We start from the raw sequence: 20,465 nt of genomic DNA, 5'->3' as shown, positions 1-20,465 counted from the left end.
AATTTATTCCAGATAACAAACGATCTTGATTAAGAAAAGCACTTATTTGCTCAAGATGGATGTTAAAGGTAGACACAAGAAGTCCTATAATGCTAAATCTTCTCTAGTGCTTCAAATTCCACTGAGGGCACTTTTTGGCTCAGGGATAGTCAGAATAAAAATTATTTTAATCAACGTTTTAGACGTCAGCAAAATATCTAGGATGTACGGGGCCGGGGTTTGAAGGTGCAAAGGTTTCAATATAACTAAAAAATCTTCGATCATTCGTAAAATCATTAGTATTAAGTGTTTATTATTTTGATTCTCTTAAATCAACTAATGATGTGCAGAATCCGCTGTCATCGCCTGTTGCCAGAGGAGAACCTGTCAAACTGTATTTCCCCAGTTCCCAGCTAGGTGGGATCCCTTAATCTCTGGAGGCTCCATTCCACTCCGTCTGGTGACCTTCAGCGTGGAGAAGGGAAGGAAAAGAAGCTGCATCAACCTTGGGCAGCTCAATGAATTTTCACAGCAGCCTGGCTCTAGCTCGAGCATGCTCAGTGCAGCGCTGACCTACTTTTGCGGGCCGAAGTCTGGAGAGCGCTGGCTGCCGTTCCGCAGAGTCAGAAGGAGCCGGCGGTGCTGCTGTCTTCTGGGGTCGCGCTTGGAATGTTGCGGCACCCCAGCGTTCCACAACCGAACGTCCGGACGCCGCCGCCGTGTCGCTCCATCGAGCGCAGCCCGGGTTGCTTGCAGCACGCGACGTAGGGAGCACGGGTTACAGCCGCAGCGGCGGAGCCACCGCTGTGAGCATTTCTATCGGGCTTCGGTTCGGTTTCTTCTCTGTGTTCCAGCGCGGTGAAGGCAAAAGGCTCCGTGGCAACCCGAGGCGCAGCACTGAAGTAGGAGAGCATCGTGGGGAGCAGAGATCTCGGGCCCGGGCGATCGCACTGAAAGGCTAAGTGGCGAAGAGGAGGGTTGGCTCACCTGGGAGATAGGCATCGTGCTGGAGGTTGGATTTATTCTTATAACTTGTAGCTTCCTGCAGCGCATTGGTGGGCTGTTTTGGCGTCAGGGTCGGATTAGCCGCTGGACCCCAGCTGTAGGGAGCAGCGGTGGAACAGACTGCCAGTCAGGGAAGTGTGACCATGACCTGCTGTTGATTTTCCTCATAGGTTGGGTAGGAAGCTCCCACCTGCTGCTGCTGATACTCTGGGCAGGTTGGGGCAAGGGGGGCCCTCTGTGCTGGAAGGCGGAATCTGAGCCATCTCTTCAGGAGTCCCACCAGCTTGAAGATCAGAAATAGTTGTGGTCCCTGAGCGACCACATCTGTAGAGGGTTTGAGGGGGGAGGGGATTCCACTGATACCACCCCCAAAAGACCTCCCTGCCAGGGGAAGAATCTTACAATTCTATTGTCTTCAGGGTTTATTTGCATGACAAGCTCTACAAGTGCTGCCAGAGTATAGGTAAAGGATTCCTCAGGTACAGCCTACCCAGGAGGGGGTTATACACTGTGTTTGGGGGTTGATTGCCTTTGTCCATTTGCCATTGCTAACCATTGCTGATCCTATGGTAAATAGATACATAGTACAATGCCATCTCTGTCATCTCTCTCTGCCAGGATCAGGCACCTTTTCCTCATCACTTTTGGATGAGATGTCTGTTATGATTTCAGATTATTGGAGGAAATATTTGTCTCACTTCCTTGTATTTGGGCCCCTGGAACAGAAAATCTCTATCTGTCTCAAGCTGTACTCTGCAACATTGACTGCACAGTTGCCTTTTGAGCAATGCCTTTTTCTAGGTTTAGACTGTGCTTTGTTCCTCCCAATTTCCATCTCCAGTTTGTGGTCACTGATTCTGTATTTGGTGAGATTCAGCCTTAGTTTTGAACATTTCACTGTGGTGCTCTGTTCCCTGAGTTCATTACTCTGACTGGGATCTGCAGCAGTCCTGCCTGTTGCTGTTTTTGATTTGCAGTATTGCTGATCCCAATTATTCAAAAATCATGACTCCCAAAAGGATGGGGGCTGCCAGGGCACTGCGTGGGAGTGTGCCTAAGAATTGGATTGCTTTAACCCAGACCTCATTGTCACCCATAGTAACATACAAATTGTCATATCAGACCAGCAGTCAATCAAATCCAGGATCCTGTCTCTGAGGGTAGTCAGTGCCAGATGCTTCAGAGGAAGGTGCAATAATCCAGTTGGAAAGATTACTAAATAATCCTAACCATAATGAATGCCAGTTCTTAAAGCACTGCTTTATGCAGTAGGGAAACCCAAGAGATCAATCAAATATTAGGCATTCTTAATGCACCCATCATCATAGTATCTACTTTTGGTGCTTCTAAGAATGTGTACTCCTTTTCTCTCTGGAACCTTGAACTCCAGTGTTCCCTGTTTAACTTGGAATTTTTTATTTTGGGGAGTATGAGGTTGGACAGTAGATTTGTGACACATTATTATACTCCTCTGGAGAGGAGGAAGGGGGGTATTAATTCAGCAAGTAGCACCTTTAAATAAAATAGACCTTTTAAGGAAGTTTTTTTTATTGGGCTATTTTAATCTAAAGTAAAGGCAGCATGATTGTCTTTTGCATTAATTAAAAGTTTTGATCAGTACTATAGTCTCATGTGATACCTGTCTGAATTCCATGAGTGCCTTAGAGAGACAACATTCTTACAGTCTTCAACTTTGGAGCAGTCTGAAAATGCCATCATACGATGTTACTTTAGCAGTACAATATAAGCAGTATAACAGGACAGTCAATTGTAAATAACAAAGAATCACTGAGCAGTCATATTTTTAGTTCATTTGCACAGATCAGACTTTTGTACAAAGGAATAAAAGTTTCTAACAATCTGACAACATTGATGCCTCTTTCAGTCACTAAGTTGCAGCTTTTCAAATAGGTCTCTCTGATAGCAATTTACTTGACATTGTTTTCATTTCCAAATGGTCCTTCTAGACCAAGGGACACCTCTTTTATGATACATTTTGTGGAAAAACTGAAATGTTAGTTCACAGTGGGAAAGTATTTTTGAACTGAAATGTTTTTTAAAATAAAAAAAATCTAGTATACGTTTTTAGTTTTCTAAAACTATACATTTTAGAACAGTCATCCTGCTCATTGCAACAGGGTAGACTAGAGGTCTGCTGTATTTTGACTCGTTTAAATAGAAATCATGTTTGAAGGGTTTGCATCTTTTGTTTGGTTTGTTGTGTTCAGACAGCAAAAGCATGTTTGTTTGTGTTTGTGCAAGGGATAATATATATAAGCATTTTAGCTTAAAGTACTATATATCAATACTGATTTATTGGTGGAAGAAAAGCTGCAGCTTTTCTTCCACCATTTTATAACCACCACAATGCCGTAAAATATTCATAAGTTTAAACAGCTCACAATAAAACAAATATAAATAAAGGTCTTCCAAAGAGCAAACCATCCACCAGGGGGGAAATGGGGACAGGTGCTTAATCTTTCTTCTGCTTTTAGTTGTATACTTATAGATGTGCATGGAATCACTGAAGAGCTTGCAGTTTGAGTTGAATAGAATTAAAACACAATTCAATGAAATAAAATACCAGTGGGAAAAGACAGTAGCTATTCATTGCATGCCTGTGAAACCCTGCAAAACCCCATATTGCACAATTTCCCACTTTAACAATCTGAGAAAGGCCCATTCTGTACTATAACAACTGCAGAGTTTGGGGACAGAGTTAAAATGTGTTAGTTGTCCCACAAAACTGAAATATGATTCAGTCTTAGTTAGCAGATGGAACCAAACTGTTTTTACCATGTTCCCTAGTTGTGCTGCAGTCCTGCTAACAGCCAACACTGTAGCACAGTTCAGGAAAAGAAACTCAAACCATAGTTGGTGCTATTTACAATTCAAGACAAAAATGATTTTTATCTGCTTTCAAGGGGTACCATGTTATACCCTCTTTCCAAACTCTCTCATCATTACAATGTAGAAGCTCTTCTCCATTTCTGTAACTACCTAGGCCATACAGTTTAGAATGTGAAGACTCAGGCCAGATCTATAGTAGAAGTACTTTGCCACCATAGCCAGACCAGTGTAGTATGCCTGCAAAGCACTCCTAGTGTGGACACAGCTAATGCCAGCAAAACTTCACTTTTCCCAGTATAGCTTATTCCAGTTCCCCCGCACCCAAGCGAAATAAACTATACCAGTTTTGCTGATTTAACTCTGTGTACATTGGTGGTGTCTGTCAGAGATCACACCCTTAACTGACATAGCTATACCAGCAAAAGTTTGTAACGTAGACCTGGCCCTAAATACCTCCCATTGGATCCTTTTTTGCCAGGGCAAAACAGGTTCCAGCTTAGGGCCAGTGTGTGACTAAGTATATGTCTTGTCATTGAGTGCAATCCTAATTGCATTATTTAGTGCTTTAAACTGAAAATTCCTGCATTTCGTTTGTACAGTGATTTCCTATCCATGTACAGGCATGTCTTAGAAATGCCACTGCCAAACAATAGGGATACTATTACTTCCCACCAATTACCATAATTTAATTAAATCACTCATGGCCAAGTGCAGAGCATCACAATGCATATCGAATGGGAAGGCTGAACAGGGAGGATACAAATGAAACGTCTTTCCCTACTGCAAGCCGGCAAAAAGGAGTCCGTCATTTTCTCTTAGAGCTGGTCTACACACAGACTTGCATCGAAATAACAAAAGGTGTGAATTAAAACAATTTTAGTTTTTTCGGTAAAATGTCGTGTGTGTAAATTCAAAATAACAGTAGCTAAAGTAATTAAGGGATTGTAGTCCAAACACAGTTTTTGTACAGTTTAACTATTTTGGTTAGGGATGTAATTTAAAAAGAAATTAATTTATTAAATCATTTCAGCAATTAGTGAGGACACTGCTATATTGGTATAAATGGTGCCTTTTCCCAGTATATCTTATTTCCTTAAATTTACTGGGATAAGCTTTACCAATGGGGGATTGGGGATTGTACTGCTTTAATTATGCCAGTTTCAACCCAATATAGTTGAAGTGATATAAAAACTGTGTGTTTAGACAAGATCTAACAAACTGTTTTTCTTTTCATGAAAAGTCTTTATTTAAAAAAATTAAAATATTTTTACTTTTGATTTAAACATTTGCAACCCAAAGCAGACAGCCTTATGGTTGGCGCTTGGGAAGAAGAAAGTGAAACTGATTATATACAAAAGTGCCCAGATCATTCTGTTCTCATTATCCAAGCTGAGTTGAATGCAATATATAAAAAGAGTACAAAAGAGCATAATGAGTGAAAAGTAAACCAGATATTTAAGTCTTTCAAATTTAAATAATCTTAGGTCCTGCACACAGAGCCATGCAACTGGAGCCTTGTGCCCATACCACACCCCATTGACTTCAGTTTAGCTCCACACAAGCATTAAGTTCTGTCCTCATGGGTCCCACTCTGGGATCAGGGATTAAGATGCTGTTAATTAATCGGTAAAGAAATCCAATAATTTTTAACTTGACATTCTCCTTTTAAATCACAATCATTAACACACCTAACTACCATTAATTATTCCTTGCAAGCCTACCCTGACAGTTCTGAAGTGGTCATAATCACAGTGTTAGTGCTAACCTCTTTGTACTTTATCCTGGAGGTCAATAAGTAAAAAGCAAGTCATTAAAATGTGGTATTACATGCATATCACAGATTACATATTTTTATATAATCACTGTGGCCCTCTGAAGGCTGGTGGGAGTTATTATATACAAATTCATTATTCTCCTGTTACTGAAAGAGGAGCCTTAAGTTAAAATACTGTTTCTTAATGAAAACTACATACACTGCACTGAAAATAGGAAAGACTGAAACTATTCAGTTGTTCAGAAGACATGATAAAACTTTAAAGATGTTTATATGAAATATCATTAGTCTTGAAAAGCCTTTACTATTTTATTTAAACAAAACCTATATTGTAATCTTGATCCCATTAAATAGGTGTACCAAACCATGAAGCACAGCCTGCCTGACCTCCTAAACAAATACAACTGCTAAATACATCCTGATGATTTATTCATCAGAGCTCTTTAGTAGAAACCTTGAAAAAGAGTATATACACCTAATCATCTAACAAATTGACTGGACATAAAATTCTGGGCTTAAGAGACCTCTTCACTACTGATTCTACAGCAGATCTTTCTGTATAACCCACAACTCACTAATGGAACATGTCCATCAAAATGCTGTCATTTTCCCTCAGCAGAAGTAAGCTTCTCTACTGAAAAAAAAAAATCGTTCTGTTTTTATTGAGTCCTTAATTGGTAACCCGGGAGTTTATTAAGTTGCTCTGTCCATGTGAAAAAAATATATTCTTACAAATTGCAGACAGGAAGCCTTCTAGTTAACTTGTTCTCTAAATGTTTCTGGCTAGGTGTCCATTTTACATGGAATAGATGCTGGTGATACAATTTCACTTACACTGAAGTGTATCAAGGGTTTTGCTCAGATGTTTGGCAGAGGTCATCTACACTGCCGCACAAGAGATCCACACTCAATTCCTTAGGTCATCAAGGACTAGGGGAGACTCTTGAGGGACTTAATAAGCCTTACAGATAATTACAGAGTAGCAAGCTTCATCTAGTCATTTTAGGCTGAATGGATTGTGGGCCTTGAGGATGGTTTGGAGTGGGGTGAAATTTAGGTCCCGATCCAGTAAAGCACTTAAGCACCTGTGTTCCTTTAAGTACAAGAGGTCCCATTGGCTTGGGTCTTGAAGTCCATGGGACTATTCACATTCTTAATTGCTTTTCAGGATTAGGACCTCAAATAGGAAGAACAATTGTTGAGTGGGATTCTGCTGATCAGCTTTGCAACTGTGTAGGTATATTATAAGCTTAACTGTAAAGCAGAATTTTCTTTATTGGCTGTGAATTTCCTCCTAGTTGATTCAGTGTTAAAATATGATATGCAGCTAGTGCTCCTTAAACCAAAGGACTTCATCATAAAGTATGTCACTCATTTTAGAGTGACAATTATGTCCATCACATTGTATATCTTATTGCTTGGCATTTTATAACTGTAACTTATTAGTGTGAATCTCAATTTTTAAATAAAGATTACGGAAAGCTTTACAAAGGGTAAAGAAAAGAAACTTGTCTCAAAACCTCCTGTAGTGTTAGTGTTCTCTGTAACAAGTAGCTTGGAAGGTTTCTTTATTAATATGACTCTTCTCTGTAACATAGTTTTGTTATCTCCTCAGAGCCAGTGTACGTCTCTGAATTCTCCATTTTGCCTGCTTTCATTATTTATTGTTGTTTGTCACTTTACAAACAAAAGGACATGTTCCTGCCTGAAGTAGCTTATTAATGTCTTTAAGCTATAGACTCCTTTATACCTTTACTTGTAAACAGCATTCCTAGTTAACAAAAACAGATTAGTTTGCAAATACTGAATTGCCCTACTGAAGCCTATCCCACCTAGTAATCCATCTCTGTCAGTGGTCAATACCACATGCTTCAGAGGAAGGTGCAAAAAGTCACCATAGTAGAGAGTTATGTACATTGAAGTATGAAGTTTTGTATCCCTTCCATACTTTTTTGGCAAGCTTTCTTTTTTTAATCCTTATTACAACTGGCTTTAACTAGATACTGTCATTTTCTGTATAAATGCCCTGTCTGTTTTGACTCTTGTTTCGCTCTTGGCTTAAATGTTATCTTGTGGCAATGAGTTGCACATGCCAATTGTGTGTTGTGTAAAACATTATTTCCTTTTATCTGTTTTAAATTTGCTGCCTTCAGTTTCATTGAATGTACGCTTCCTTGTTCTGGCATTATGAGAAAAGGTAAATAGGAGTGCCTGATCTATTTTCTCTATACTATTCAATATTTTGTATACTTTAATCACATTCCCTCTTACTCATCTCCTCTCTGCACTATATAGTCTTCTAATCTTGTTCTTAGACTAGTTCTGCTTTATCCTTTTGTAGATTAAATTGAATTGAAGAGTTTCTGAACATGAGAAACCAAAACAATATGAGATAAAAGCACAACTTTAGATTCCTACTAACCACATACAAAAGAGAAATTCTTTTTATTATTCCAGCACTTACACATAGCTTCTTGGGCGTGTCTACACTTGCCATTTAAAGCAGAAAAAGTCCCTTTTGTGTGCAAAAACCATGGAAATGTCTACACTTGCTAATGTCTTTTTGCAGTGAAACTCAGAAGTTTCACCGCAAAAAGAAAACCACCTCCATGAGAGGCATATAGCTCTTACCAGTGATGCTTTTGCAGTGATGTGCAAATGAAGACACATTCTTCCTGTTTACACAGCTTTTAGCCTCTGGAGGGTATCCCACAATGCCTAGGTGACCACTCTGGCCAGCAGCTCTGCTGCCAGGTAAATAGACATCCACCCCTCCCCCTGTAAAGCCCCGGGAACTTTGAAACTCCCCTTCCTGTTTTCTTGGCAAGCGCTCACTTATCTGGCCAGGTGACAATGCCTGCTCCACAGAGCAAACGATCCGCTGCTTGGAGCAATGCTGAGCTACTGGAGCTGATCAGTGTTTGGGGAGAGGCAGCTGTGCAGGGACCCAGGATGCCCCACGATCACACTCACACACACACACACACACCCTTCCCACAAGGCCCATTGTCAAACCGGAGAGAACTACACTGTTGGATAGCTGTCCTAGAGCGCTGCTCTCATCTGCAATGGAAGTGCTGCTAATGTAAACACTCTCTGACGCCTCAGGAATTAAGCGCTTTACTTTCACCGGTTCCCCGGTGACACTTACAGTGCAAAAACCTCACAAACCAGCACTTTACTTTCACTGGTTCTCTATCACTGGTGAAATGTACAGTGCAAAAACTCTGCTAATGTAGACATACCCCTTGTGTACTTAGAGATCTGGCAATTCCCACAGTTACCCAGTCTTCCAACAGGTCTTCTCAACGGTGCTTTCACTCCTTTCTCCTTCTTTAAACTTACAAGATGAGGCCATAGCCAATCTAACTAAACTCTTACAGTTTATCCGTCTCATTAATTGGTCTCCTCATTCTAGAATACCACTACCCAAAATTATAAAGGAATGCTAGGGAGGAGTTGCCATGCTGACTCCAAGTATCATTTCTAGAAGCTCTTAAGGCTTAGACACAAAACCCTCATTACTTCTGTCAAAGTTCCTTCCCCACTCTGAACTCTAGGGTACAGATGTGGGGACCTGCATGAAAGACCCCCTAAGCTTATTCTTACCAGCTTAGGTTAAACGCTGCCACCACCAAAGTGTTACACAAAGAACAGAGAAGTGCCCACTTGGAAACGTCTCCCCCCCAAGCACTACACCCCCTTTCCTGGGGAAGGCTTGATAAAAATCCTCACCAATTTGCATAGGTGAACACAGACCCAAACCCTTAGATCTTAAGAACAATGAAAATCAATCAGGTTCTTAAAAGAAGAATTTTAATTAAAGAAAAAGTAAAAGAATCACCTCTGTAAAATCAGGATGGTAAATACCTTACAGGGTAATCAGATTCAAAACATAGAGAATCCCTCTAGGCTTACAAAAAGATACAAAAACAGGAATATACATTCCATTCAGCACAATTTATTTTATCAGCCATTTAAACAAAACAGAATCTAATGCATATCTACCTAGATTGCTTACTGACTTTTTACAGGAGTTCTGACCTGCATTTCTGCTCTGGTCCTGGCAAAAGCATCACACAGACAGAGAGAACCCTTTGTTCCCACCCACCCCCCAGTTTTGAAAGTATCTTGTTTCCTCATCGGTCATTTTGGTCAGGTGCCAGCAAGGCTATCAGCTTCTTAACCCTTTACAGGTGAAAGGGTTTTTCCTCTGGCCAGGAGGGATTTAAAGGTGTTTACCCTTCCCTTTATATTTATGACAACTTCACATGTCCCTTGCTACTCTGTTTTTGGTGTCCCTAAGGCAATTCTCAAATTTATGCCTCTCACAGGTTGAGTATGACAGGGCTAAAGACACTTGGCTAGCCATGCAGCTCTGTTAGCGCACCTAAAGCCCTAACCTGCCTGTGAACATCCCTAGTATATACAACACTTCTCTTGAGACAATATAAGAGGCAGAATGGTAGGATGTGTGTTCTCACAGGGACCCGAGGAGAAGGTTCTGAAATATTCTAAAGGCAACTGAAATCAGCTCTAGAGACAGAGAAACATGCATCAAGCTGGAAGCCATTAAACCAGTCATGGTATAAGGTGCCCGAAGCTCTAAGGAAACAGTTTAGTCATGCAACAATTGCCATCCTGACACTTACTAGCTAGAGACGGTAAAGAAGGAAACAGGAGAAAAGTCATGAGGGTACAAGCAAAGAAATATCCCAGAGAGACTGAGAAGATTCTGTCATGTCCCTTTTAGGGCCACTGCTTTTAGGATTATAGCTTTATTAACAAGAGGATGACAAAAGTCAGACAACTTGCTACCAGTTGAATAGTAACACAGTTCATTCACATCTTCCTGCCTAGGCCCTAACAGTTTAATCTTTTATTGGGTAGTTCACAGTCATGAGCCTCTGAACTCCCAGTGATCTTTTGACCTTTCTGAACGACATAAATAAGTCCCAGTGTCTGCATTTCTGCTCCAGTAAAACCTAGTAGCTTTTGACAGTTGTCCACTGTATAAACATAAAAAGAAAAGGAGTACTTGTGGCACCTTAGAGACTAACAAATTTATTTGAGCGTAAGCTTTCGTGAGCTACAGCTCACTTCATCGGATGCCAATGAAGTGAGCTGTAGCTCACAAAAGCTTACGCTCAAATAAATTTGTTAGTCTCTAAGGTGCCACAAGTACTCCTTTTTGCGAATACAGACTAACACGGCTGCTACTCTGAAACCTGTATAAACATATTGCCTCTAAGACCAGAAAAAGGAATAGGTGTGAAGAGAAAAAACAGTAAGTAGTATTTAAATATCAGGGGTTAACTTTAACCATGAGTTTGTAATATTGTTCTCATTACTGCCAGTCAGGTGGTGGTTTTTGTGCTGTGGACAAATGGGAACAAGGATGAAACCAAAGTTCTCTTTCCTTTTTCTTCATATTTACAGACCAAGCAAACTAACTCTGGACTGTTAGTGTTCCTTAAACTAAAGGGACACCATTTATCCATTATACAATGAGTTGATTTCTTTTTGTTTGCTGTTGAATTGAATAACCTCATAGCACTAGATATAGGGATACATATTATTAGAAGAAGAACAAATTAATGTAGACATAGTAAACCAAAACAAGGTATGCATCAATGTCCCTCTTTTATGTGCCTCTGTTCAGAATGACCAGTTGATGGAACACAAATTCAGTACTTCTGAGTGCAGTCTCTTCATCCCCTATCAGTTTATTTGTTTTTTCAGGGGTAAAATACCAGCTGTGCACTTTGGGTATGATGTCAGAACATAGCTGCATGCAATTGATATCCCCAACGGTCTCTGAAATAACAAGAGAAAGACTTCTCAGCTTGGACCAATGTTTATTCCTGAGCAGGAAAATTTACAAGCCTTATAGTTCCTCTCTGCTGTATTGTGCAGATAAGAGGAAATGCATATAAATATTGGCCATATATGACTGGGGAACACTGGCAGTGCAGCATGCTCTGGGAAACTCCCCCACATAAACAGTATACAGTTCACAGCCAAACAGAGTTTGTGGTCATGTCACCTGGAAGAGATGTATGCCATGCTCTTCTCAGATGACACAATTTCCAGTGGAATTCTCTAAGGAAGTTAAATGCTGGTTCTTGCAGTATTACTTTTAGCTGTTCAGTTTCTATCTGCTTTTGGGCGGGGGGTTGAGGGGAATACAAGTTCAGACTGGAGACCAATGGCAGACATGTTGCTATGAGAAAGGTTGCCCAGAACAGCATGTGGAGGGGCAGATGCTGCACATGTGTGTGCCAAGAGCCCTGGAGTGAATGCTGAGATTCCTCATGGATCTTCAGATTCCATGCTAGTAGGTGATCATATCTTCTCTCTGTCCCGACTAATACTTCCAAGGAGGTAACACAGCACAGCTAAAGGAGTTCTTTCCCCTTTCCACAGGAAGGAGATAATTTGGCCATACAAGTAGACTTTTTTTATAAACTTCTTTAGACTTGAAGTCTGATTAATTTAATAATTGGCTTATACAGATGTGTCTGTTCATATGCCAAAGACAGAAATAAATACATTTACAGTGACAAAAATTAATCATTTATAATTTTTCCCCATTCAGTGACAAAAATGCTCACATCACAGTTATTGGGTCTCATAAAAAGGATGGGATTAATTTGTGTACTTAAAGTGTACTGCTTCAGCTGTTGGGATTTGAGGAGAGGTCGGAAAACATTTCAGGATGCTGGGTTTGGGCCTAATGAACTCAATGGAAACTTGGAACTGAGTGACAACAGGAGGATCAGATTCAATCTGCAGCTGTGGGGGTCTTAATCAGAACCTATTTTGTGTTTCCATTCTTTGTTCCTCTCTAATAGCACTTTGGCACAGACAGAAGAGGATTTCCTACAATGTTTAGTTACCTTGGTGTCTTTTGTAGTGTCTGAAAACATTTGTTGCCCAAGCCCCATATCCAAAACACTGTTTAGGATTTTTCAGAAATGCCTGACCCTTGCACCCTGGAAAGTATTTAGCACTCCTCAGGAAATCTTCCGCACTCTGCAGATAGAAGCAGACAGAGATGACTGTTGTCTTCGTCCAGTCTGGTCTGAGAATATCACCTGATAAGCTTTTGATAGATGGTTGAATTAATTCTATCTACTTCAAACTGAAATGCATCTCTAAGGGTACTTTCAACTGTTTTAACATTGTACAATCCAGAAATCCCATGAGCGACTGAGGGTCTAAATGACTTATGCAAGGTCACACAGCAAGTCAGTTGCAAAATGAAAAATAAGGCTGACGCCTAGACCTTGCTCTTACCACTAGAGGTAAAATTATTTAATTTTAAAAAGTTATGTACCATACATTTGACTATGGACAAAACATGGAAAAAGCTCATTGACTGAGTTTGAGTTCTGACAATATATTTACACCGTACATGCAGCCTATCAGAAAAGTGTAGTTTGGAATCTTGAGTGATGATCCATCCTGGTAAATAGAGGGAAATGTTTCTCTACTCTAACAACAATAATGCCAATTTGTGTGTAACCAAGTTAATTGTTCTGTGTTGTAGAGACAGGAAAAAAACTCAGATGAGTATTGCCAGGGAAGGACAATAATGTGTATTCATTCAGTTTAGAATAGAGAAAAAGAGGCCTTTTTTACTTTTATTGCTCCCTTAATATATGGAACTGACCTAGTGTTGCCAGCAGTCATCTTTTTCCTTGCTTAGTTGTCACAGTGATTTCCATTGTTAACCAAAATCCTTAAATAAAATCAAACTGCTTTGCAAGGGAAAATGGTGACTTAGAAATTAATTAGATGTTTGCCGTTCTCTATATTTAGATCTCAGTTAGAATAGTTTATTTCTGCTAACAATCTAAGTTTTGCTGAATTTGAATGGCTAATCTTATGAAACCTATCAGTCCATGGTAAAACCCCCACTCACTTCACTGGGAGCACAGTTAGGCCACTTCTGAGTCCTTTTGAAAACCCCACCTTACCTGCACAAACTGCAGTCACTTTATAGGACAGTACTTGAGGGCTGGTCAAGGGATGGTAGTGTAATGAGAATGTCAGCAAAACTTTCTATTCCAAACACTTAATGGTACATGACCAAAACAAGTGCCCCAGTTCCATTTCTAGCCCAAAGAAGCCATAGCCAGAATTACATCTCCAGTGGATATTTTTCCCTTTTTAAATTTAACTTAATAAAAATTAAGTTAAATATGTTTCTGAAATATTATATTTTAAGTATATTCCTCCAGCTTGGATAAACTCCACCATTCATGCAAAATTTAAGGTATGGCAGTAGCCTCAGCAAACTGAATAATCCAAGATGCTTTACCATGTGTGCTATGGTCTGTAGGCACAATTGCATGTGTTAAAGAAATAAAAACCAGATCCTACAACCCTTATGTAAGTAGTCCTTACTTAAGCTGTTGACTTAAAAAGGACTGTTTATGCAAGTGCAGTTGAAGGTATCCTCTCTCACTGAAAATACCCCTCCTGGAGAGGGAAACCACAGGTACTAGGAAGAACCAGGTGACAGTAGAGCAGGATTGGATAGCAGAGTTTGTGATGACTGGGAGAGCCACATGGTAAATTGCCTCACATATGCAAAGGTGGCGGATCTCAGGAGACATCTAGACAGACTTATATGTTCTGCTGGAGAGGATTCGGTGTTCCTGGTAAATGTAGGTACCAGTGACATAGGGAAAGGTTGGAGAGAGGTGCTGGAGGCCAAATTTAGCCTCCTAGGTAAGAGATTAAAGTCAAGTACCTCAATGGTAGCATTCTCTGAAATGCTTCCAATTTCACATGCAGGACCAGAAAGACATGCAGAACTCCAGGATCTATATGTGTGATGAGACAATGATGTAGGGAGGAGGGGTTTAGGTTTGTTAGAAACTGGAATCTTTTGGGAAAAGAGGCACCAATATAGGAAGGATGGTTCTACCTATACCAAAATGGAACCAGACTGCTGGCATGTAAAATTTAAAAAGTTGTAGAGGATTTTTAAACTAAGTGCTGGGGAAAAGCAGACAGGTACGGGGGAGAATACGGTTCAGACAGAAACATCCCTCAACGATGCATTTATTAAAGAAGAAAGTCTATATCCTAGTAAAGAGGATAGGAAAGAAGTTGGTAAAGTACAGGTATGAGCTAGTGAGGAACCATCAAACTTGAAAGAGTCCCATTTAAATATAAACACAAAGGCAAGCAAGTGAATATTGATGAAATGTACAAGTGCTTGTATACAAATGCTAGAAGTCTAAATACTAAGATGGGTGAATTGGAGTACCTGGACTTAAATGAGGCTGTTGATATAATAGGCATGATGGAAATTTGGTGGAATGAGCATTATCAATGGGACATGGTAACTCGAGGGTACAAAATACGCAGGAAGGACAGAGTAGGTTGCACTGGTGAGGGAGTGGCACTATATATGAAATGAAAGCACAGTGTCAAATAAAGTAAAAATCTTAACTGAATCAAACTGTACTATAGAATCTCTATGGATAGAAATTCCATGCTTGAACAATACGAGCATAGCAGTAGGAGTACACTACCAACCATCTGACCAGGATGGTGATAGTGATTGTGAAATACTCAGGGAGATTAGAAAAGCTGCAAAGGCAGAAAACACAATAGTAACAGGGGATTTCAGCTATGCTCATATTGACTTGGTATATCATCACCTCAGGAAGGGATGCAGAGAGAGAATTTCTAGACACCATGAATGCCTGCTTTTTGGAGCACAGCTTGTCCTGGAACCCACAAAGAGAAACACAATTCTTGATTTAGTCCTAAGTGGAGCACAGAATCTCATCCAAGAGGTGAATATAGCAGAACTGCTTGGTAATAGCAACCATAATTAATTAAATTTAACATCCTTGTAGGGGGGAAAATGCCAAAGAAACCCACTAGAGCAGCACTTAACTACAAGGGGGACTACACAAAAATGAGGAAGATAATTAAACGGATATTAAATGGAACAGTCACAAGAGCGACATGCCTGCAAACTGCATGGAAACACCATAGTAAACATATAAACACCATAATAGAATCATAGAATATCAGGGTTGGAAGGGACCTCAGGAGGTCATCTAGTCCAACCCCCTGCTCAAAGCAGGACCAATCCCCAATTAAATCATCCCAGCCAGGGCTTTGTCGGGTTTTTTTTTTAAATTTGGGGTTTACATTTAGTTTGAGCCACCTAGAGGCTCAAACTAAATGTAAACCCCAAATTAAAAAAAACAGGACCAAAAAAATGCCACCATGGCTAAACAGCAGAGTAAAACAGGCAGTTAGAGGCAAAAAGGCATCCTTTAAAAATTGAAAGTCAGATACTAGTGAGCAAAATAGAGAGGAGCATAAACTCTGGGAAGTCAAAGTATAATAAGGCAGGCCAAGAAAGAATTTGAAGAGCTAAGGACACATACTAGCAGGAAAAATATTTTTAAGTACATCAGAAGCAGGAAATCTGCTAAACAATCAGTGGGGCCACTGGACAATCAAGGTGCTAAATGAGCACTCAAGAAGGACAAGACAGGTGCAGAGAGTCGAAATGAGTTCTTTACATTGGTTTTCACTGCAAAGGATAGGGGGAAGATCTCCATACCTGAACCATTTTTTTAGGTGACATATGTGAGGAACTGTCCCAGATTGAGGTGCAATAGAGACAGTTTTGGAACAAGTTGATAAATTAAACAGTAATAAGTCACCAGGACCAGGTGGTATTCACCCAAGAGTTCTGAAGGAACTCAGATATAAAATTGCAGAACTAGTAACTGTGTTATGTAACCTATTGGTTAAATCAGCCTCTGTACCAGGTGAATGGAGGATAGCTAATGTAACACCACGTTTTTTAAAAGGCTGCAGAGGCAATGCTGGCAATTACAGGCCAGTAAGTCTAACTTCAGTACCAGGCAAATTGATTGAAACTATAGTAAAGAACAAAATTATCACACACAGAGATAAATACAATATGTTGGGAAAGAGTGAACATGGCTTTTATAAATGGAAGTCATACCTCATTAATCTTTTAGAATTCTTTAAGGTTGTCAACAAACATGAACAAGGGTGATCCAGTCAATATAGGGTACTTGGACTTTCAAAAAGGTTTTGACAAGATCCCTCACCAAAGGCTCTTAAGCAAACTAAGCAGTCGTGATAGAAGGGAAGGTTCTCTCATGGATCAATAACTGGTTAAAAGATAGGAAACAAAGGGTAGGAATAACTTGTCAGTTTTCACAATGAAGAGAGATAAACAGTGGGGTCTCCCAAGGATGTGGATTGGGACCAGTCCAGCTGTTCAGCATATTCATAAAGGATCTGGAAAACTGGGCGAACAGTGCAGTGTCAACATTTGCAGATGATACAGAATTACTCCAGATAGTTTAGCCCAAAGCTAAACTGAGAAGCTGTCTGCGAAGAGTTACTACAGGATCTTACAAGACTGGGTGACTGGGCAACAAAATGGTAGATGGAATTCAGTGTTGATAAATGCAAAGTAATGCACACTGGAAAACATAATCCCTTACTATACATACAAAACAATGGGGCCACTTTCTTGGAGTCATCGTGGATAGTTCTCCAAAAACATCTGCTGATTGTGCAGTGACAGTCAAAAAAGCAAACATAATGTTAAGAGCCATTAGAAAAGGGATACATAATAAGTCAGAAAATATCTTCATGTCACTATATAAATCTGTGGTACACCTACGCCTTGAATACTGTATGCAGATCTGATCACTCCATCTCAAAAAAGATATATTAGAATTGGAAAAGGTACAGAGAAGGAAACAAAAATGATTGGGATATGGAACAGCTTCCATGTGAGGAGAGATTAAAAAGACTGGGACTGTTCAGCTCAGAAAACAGACAACTAAGAAGGGTTATAATAGAGGTCTATAAACTCACGAATGTTGTGAATAAAGCAAATAAGAAAGTGTTATTTACCCCAAGAACTTGGGGTCACCTAATGAAAATAAGCAGCAGATTTAAAACAAACATAAGGCAATGCTTTTTCACACAACACACAATCAGCTTGTGAAACTTGTTGCCAGGGTATGTTGTGGAGGCCAAAAGTATAACACGGTTCAAAAAAGAATTAGGTAAGGATACGGGGGGGTGCTGGAACCATTTTTAAACTGGGGATTCTGAGAGCCATTTAACCAAACTGTAAACCCTATGTAGAATGGAAACCACTTCAAGCCAGGCGGTGCAGCAGCACCCCCTGTGCCCTTAATTCCAGCACCTATGGAACTATTGGCTATTAGCTAAGATGGTCAGGGACACAACCCCATGCTCCAGGTGTCCCTAAACCTCTGACTTCCAGAAGCTGGGGCTGGACAACAGGGGATGGATCACTTGATAATTGTCCTGTTGTATTCATTTCCCCTGAAGTATCTGGCATTAGGTTGTGTCGGAAGATAGGATACTGAACTAGATAGATCATTGGTCTGACCCAGTATGGTTGTTCTTGTGTTTTTATGATAGAACCAATAATGGCAACATTAATGTGACATGCCTTTTGCTTTTCCAGTTTAGATGATTGCTTAGGATTAGTTTGTATGTAGAATCTTCAGACTAAAACTGCAACTGCAGCTACAGCTAAATTGCTGCTACATGTCCAGGTGATAAATCCTCCTCCTACACTTGCCATTTTTAACATGTATGCATATTTTTCCAGTAAGAATGGGGATGGTGATAACATTAGCATTTAGGCAAGACACTAAAATGATGTGTGTCACATGCATTCATGGGTATCTCATTATTTTAAAAAACTTTTGTAATGGAATATTTATGTCTTATTTTTTAAAATGTATTTATTTTATAGGATTTTTTTCTTAAATGTAAATCTTCGTGGATCAAGGTAAAGCTTTCCTGTGATTTGCTCAGCTTAGAAGGCTGCATTCAACAGACAATTCCCTATCCCAGCTGTCTTCTGAGCAGCCTACTGAAGAAAGATGAACATGCTGAACAACCACTACTTTTTGAACTTCTTGCCTACCACACTTTTTCCCTACCTTTTCATCTTGTTAGCAGCTTTGACAGCTGCTGAGGATGTGACTAGTAGCATTTTAAATTACACTGACATGAACTTGGGATCTGTACCTGTGATTATCTCCATAGTTGATCATATTACAGTCAAGGAAGGGAAGAGTGCCTTGATTGACTGCAATGTCCAAGGAAATCCTGCTCCACGGTACAAATGGTACAATTCCAATGGTTGTTTGCTGAAGGAAGAAGAGAACAGTGGTAAGGCTTTTATGCTCTGATTAATTTCTTACAATCTAACAAGGATCTTGGCATCCACACTTTGTTTATAATGGACTGTATTATATATATATTGTGTGTGTGTGTGTGTGTGTGTGTGTGTGTGTGTAAACACATAACAATCTTATTGTGTTATGCTTACCTGTGAGGAGGTACGGAAAAATGGCTGTCTCCCGGGGTCATGGCAGCTGTAAATTCATTTGTATACACTCTGTGAGAAAACAATTAAAGATTTTAATATTTTTTGTGGCCACACACAGCAGGAGAGGACAAAAATGCTGAAGAGATAATATAGAAACAAAAAGGAAAGGCTTCTTTTCATCAGCAAATTTGGGTTTGGACCCCAGTCACTACCCTGTTCCCTTTGCTCTGCTCTGGTGGCAAAGAGAGGATACAAAATTGGCCTAAGAGCTATGTAGGGATTCCCTTTCCATATGGGAATCCCTGTGTGGCATGAAAGTACAGAAACATAGCCACCTCTCTGCCACCTTTGCCTGACCTCACTCCTGCCACAGTGGGAGTATCAGGGGACAGGAGAAGGTATGGCCAGAGCACACATCATTCCAGTGATCCTGGGACAACAGAAAAGCCTTGGGGGACATAGGGAGGGGTGGGTCTTTCCAATCAGTGCAAGTTGCAATAGGACTTCTCATATGCTTAATGATAAGTAAGGCTCTGTGTTTGTCACGGAGGTCACGGATTCCATGATCTCCATGACTTCTGCAGCAGTCCATGCAGATGGCACAGGAGCCTCCTGAGCAGCTCAGACAGCTCCTGGGCCAGTTACACCAGCCACTGCTGGGGCAGTTTCAGGGCCCCCGCCAGCAGCAGGAGTTTGGGTGTGGCAGCGGGGGGACGACTCAGGGCTGGGGTGTGGAATGGTGTTTACCGGGGGGGGGGACGGACTCCCCAGAAGGGCGACAGGAACTCCCCTCCCTCAGCTCCATGTGCTGCCTCCGCCCGCAGGCACCACCCCCGCAGCTCCCATTGGCTGCAGTTCCCAGCCAATGGGAGCACAGAAACGGGGCTTGGGGTGGAGCGGAAGCAGCACACGGAGCTAAGTGCCGGAGGACGCCACTTCCCAGGAGTCAGATAGGGAGTCTGCCCTAGCCCTGCCATCCCTCCCTCACAACCATGCCCCCCTCAGGCCACACACCCCACCCCAAGCATCCACGGTGCCCGCCTCCCCGTGTGACCCCCCGAGCCACCCTCGCCTCCCCTAAGTTTTAGTCTGGGGTATATAGTAAAAGTCATGGACAGGTCATGGGCTGTGATTTTTGTTTACTACCCATTACCTGTCCATGACCTTTACTAAAAATATCCATGACTAAAACATAGCCTTAATGATCAGTACATGCTTACGTCCTTTGCCAGCCTGGGACCTTAGTATTATATAAACTTATTTTTATAAAATTTAAATCTGGGGAAAAATGTACGTGTACATTATTCCTTTAAGCTACAAGTAAGGTTATTGTAGTTTTATGAAGCAGCCATATTGTCCATGTAATAGTTTCATGCTGACCACTTTAAACACAGCATAATGAAATTAGGTTTTGAGTTATTCACATTAAATGCAGGATGTCTTGTCTTATTA

General features: G+C 40.6%; 1 protein-coding gene across 2 annotated transcripts in view; it reads left to right on the top strand.

Annotated features, from left to right (window-relative positions):
- Window positions 1-448: 448 nt before the first annotated feature.
- The window catches only part of MFAP3L (microfibril associated protein 3 like), a 35,105-nt gene continuing 15,088 nt past the window's right edge, over window positions 449-20,465 (top strand). The window contains exons 1-2 of one of the 2 annotated variants that reach the window (XM_073341615.1): window positions 449-991; window positions 18,432-18,853. In XM_073341615.1, the coding sequence (XP_073197716.1) occupies window positions 18,562-18,853 (292 nt within the window). In that variant the 5' untranslated portion in view covers window positions 449-991; window positions 18,432-18,561. The remainder of the gene's footprint in view (window positions 992-18,431; window positions 18,854-20,465) is intronic. The other variant, XM_073341617.1, reaches the window with a different exon arrangement.

The sequence above is a fragment of the Lepidochelys kempii genome, chromosome 4 (genome assembly GCF_965140265.1).
Source record: "Lepidochelys kempii isolate rLepKem1 chromosome 4, rLepKem1.hap2, whole genome shotgun sequence".
Classification (NCBI taxonomy): domain Eukaryota; kingdom Metazoa; phylum Chordata; order Testudines; family Cheloniidae; genus Lepidochelys; species Lepidochelys kempii.
Note: the sequence above shows the minus strand (reverse complement) of the source record. Positions and strands in the feature narration are given on the sequence as shown.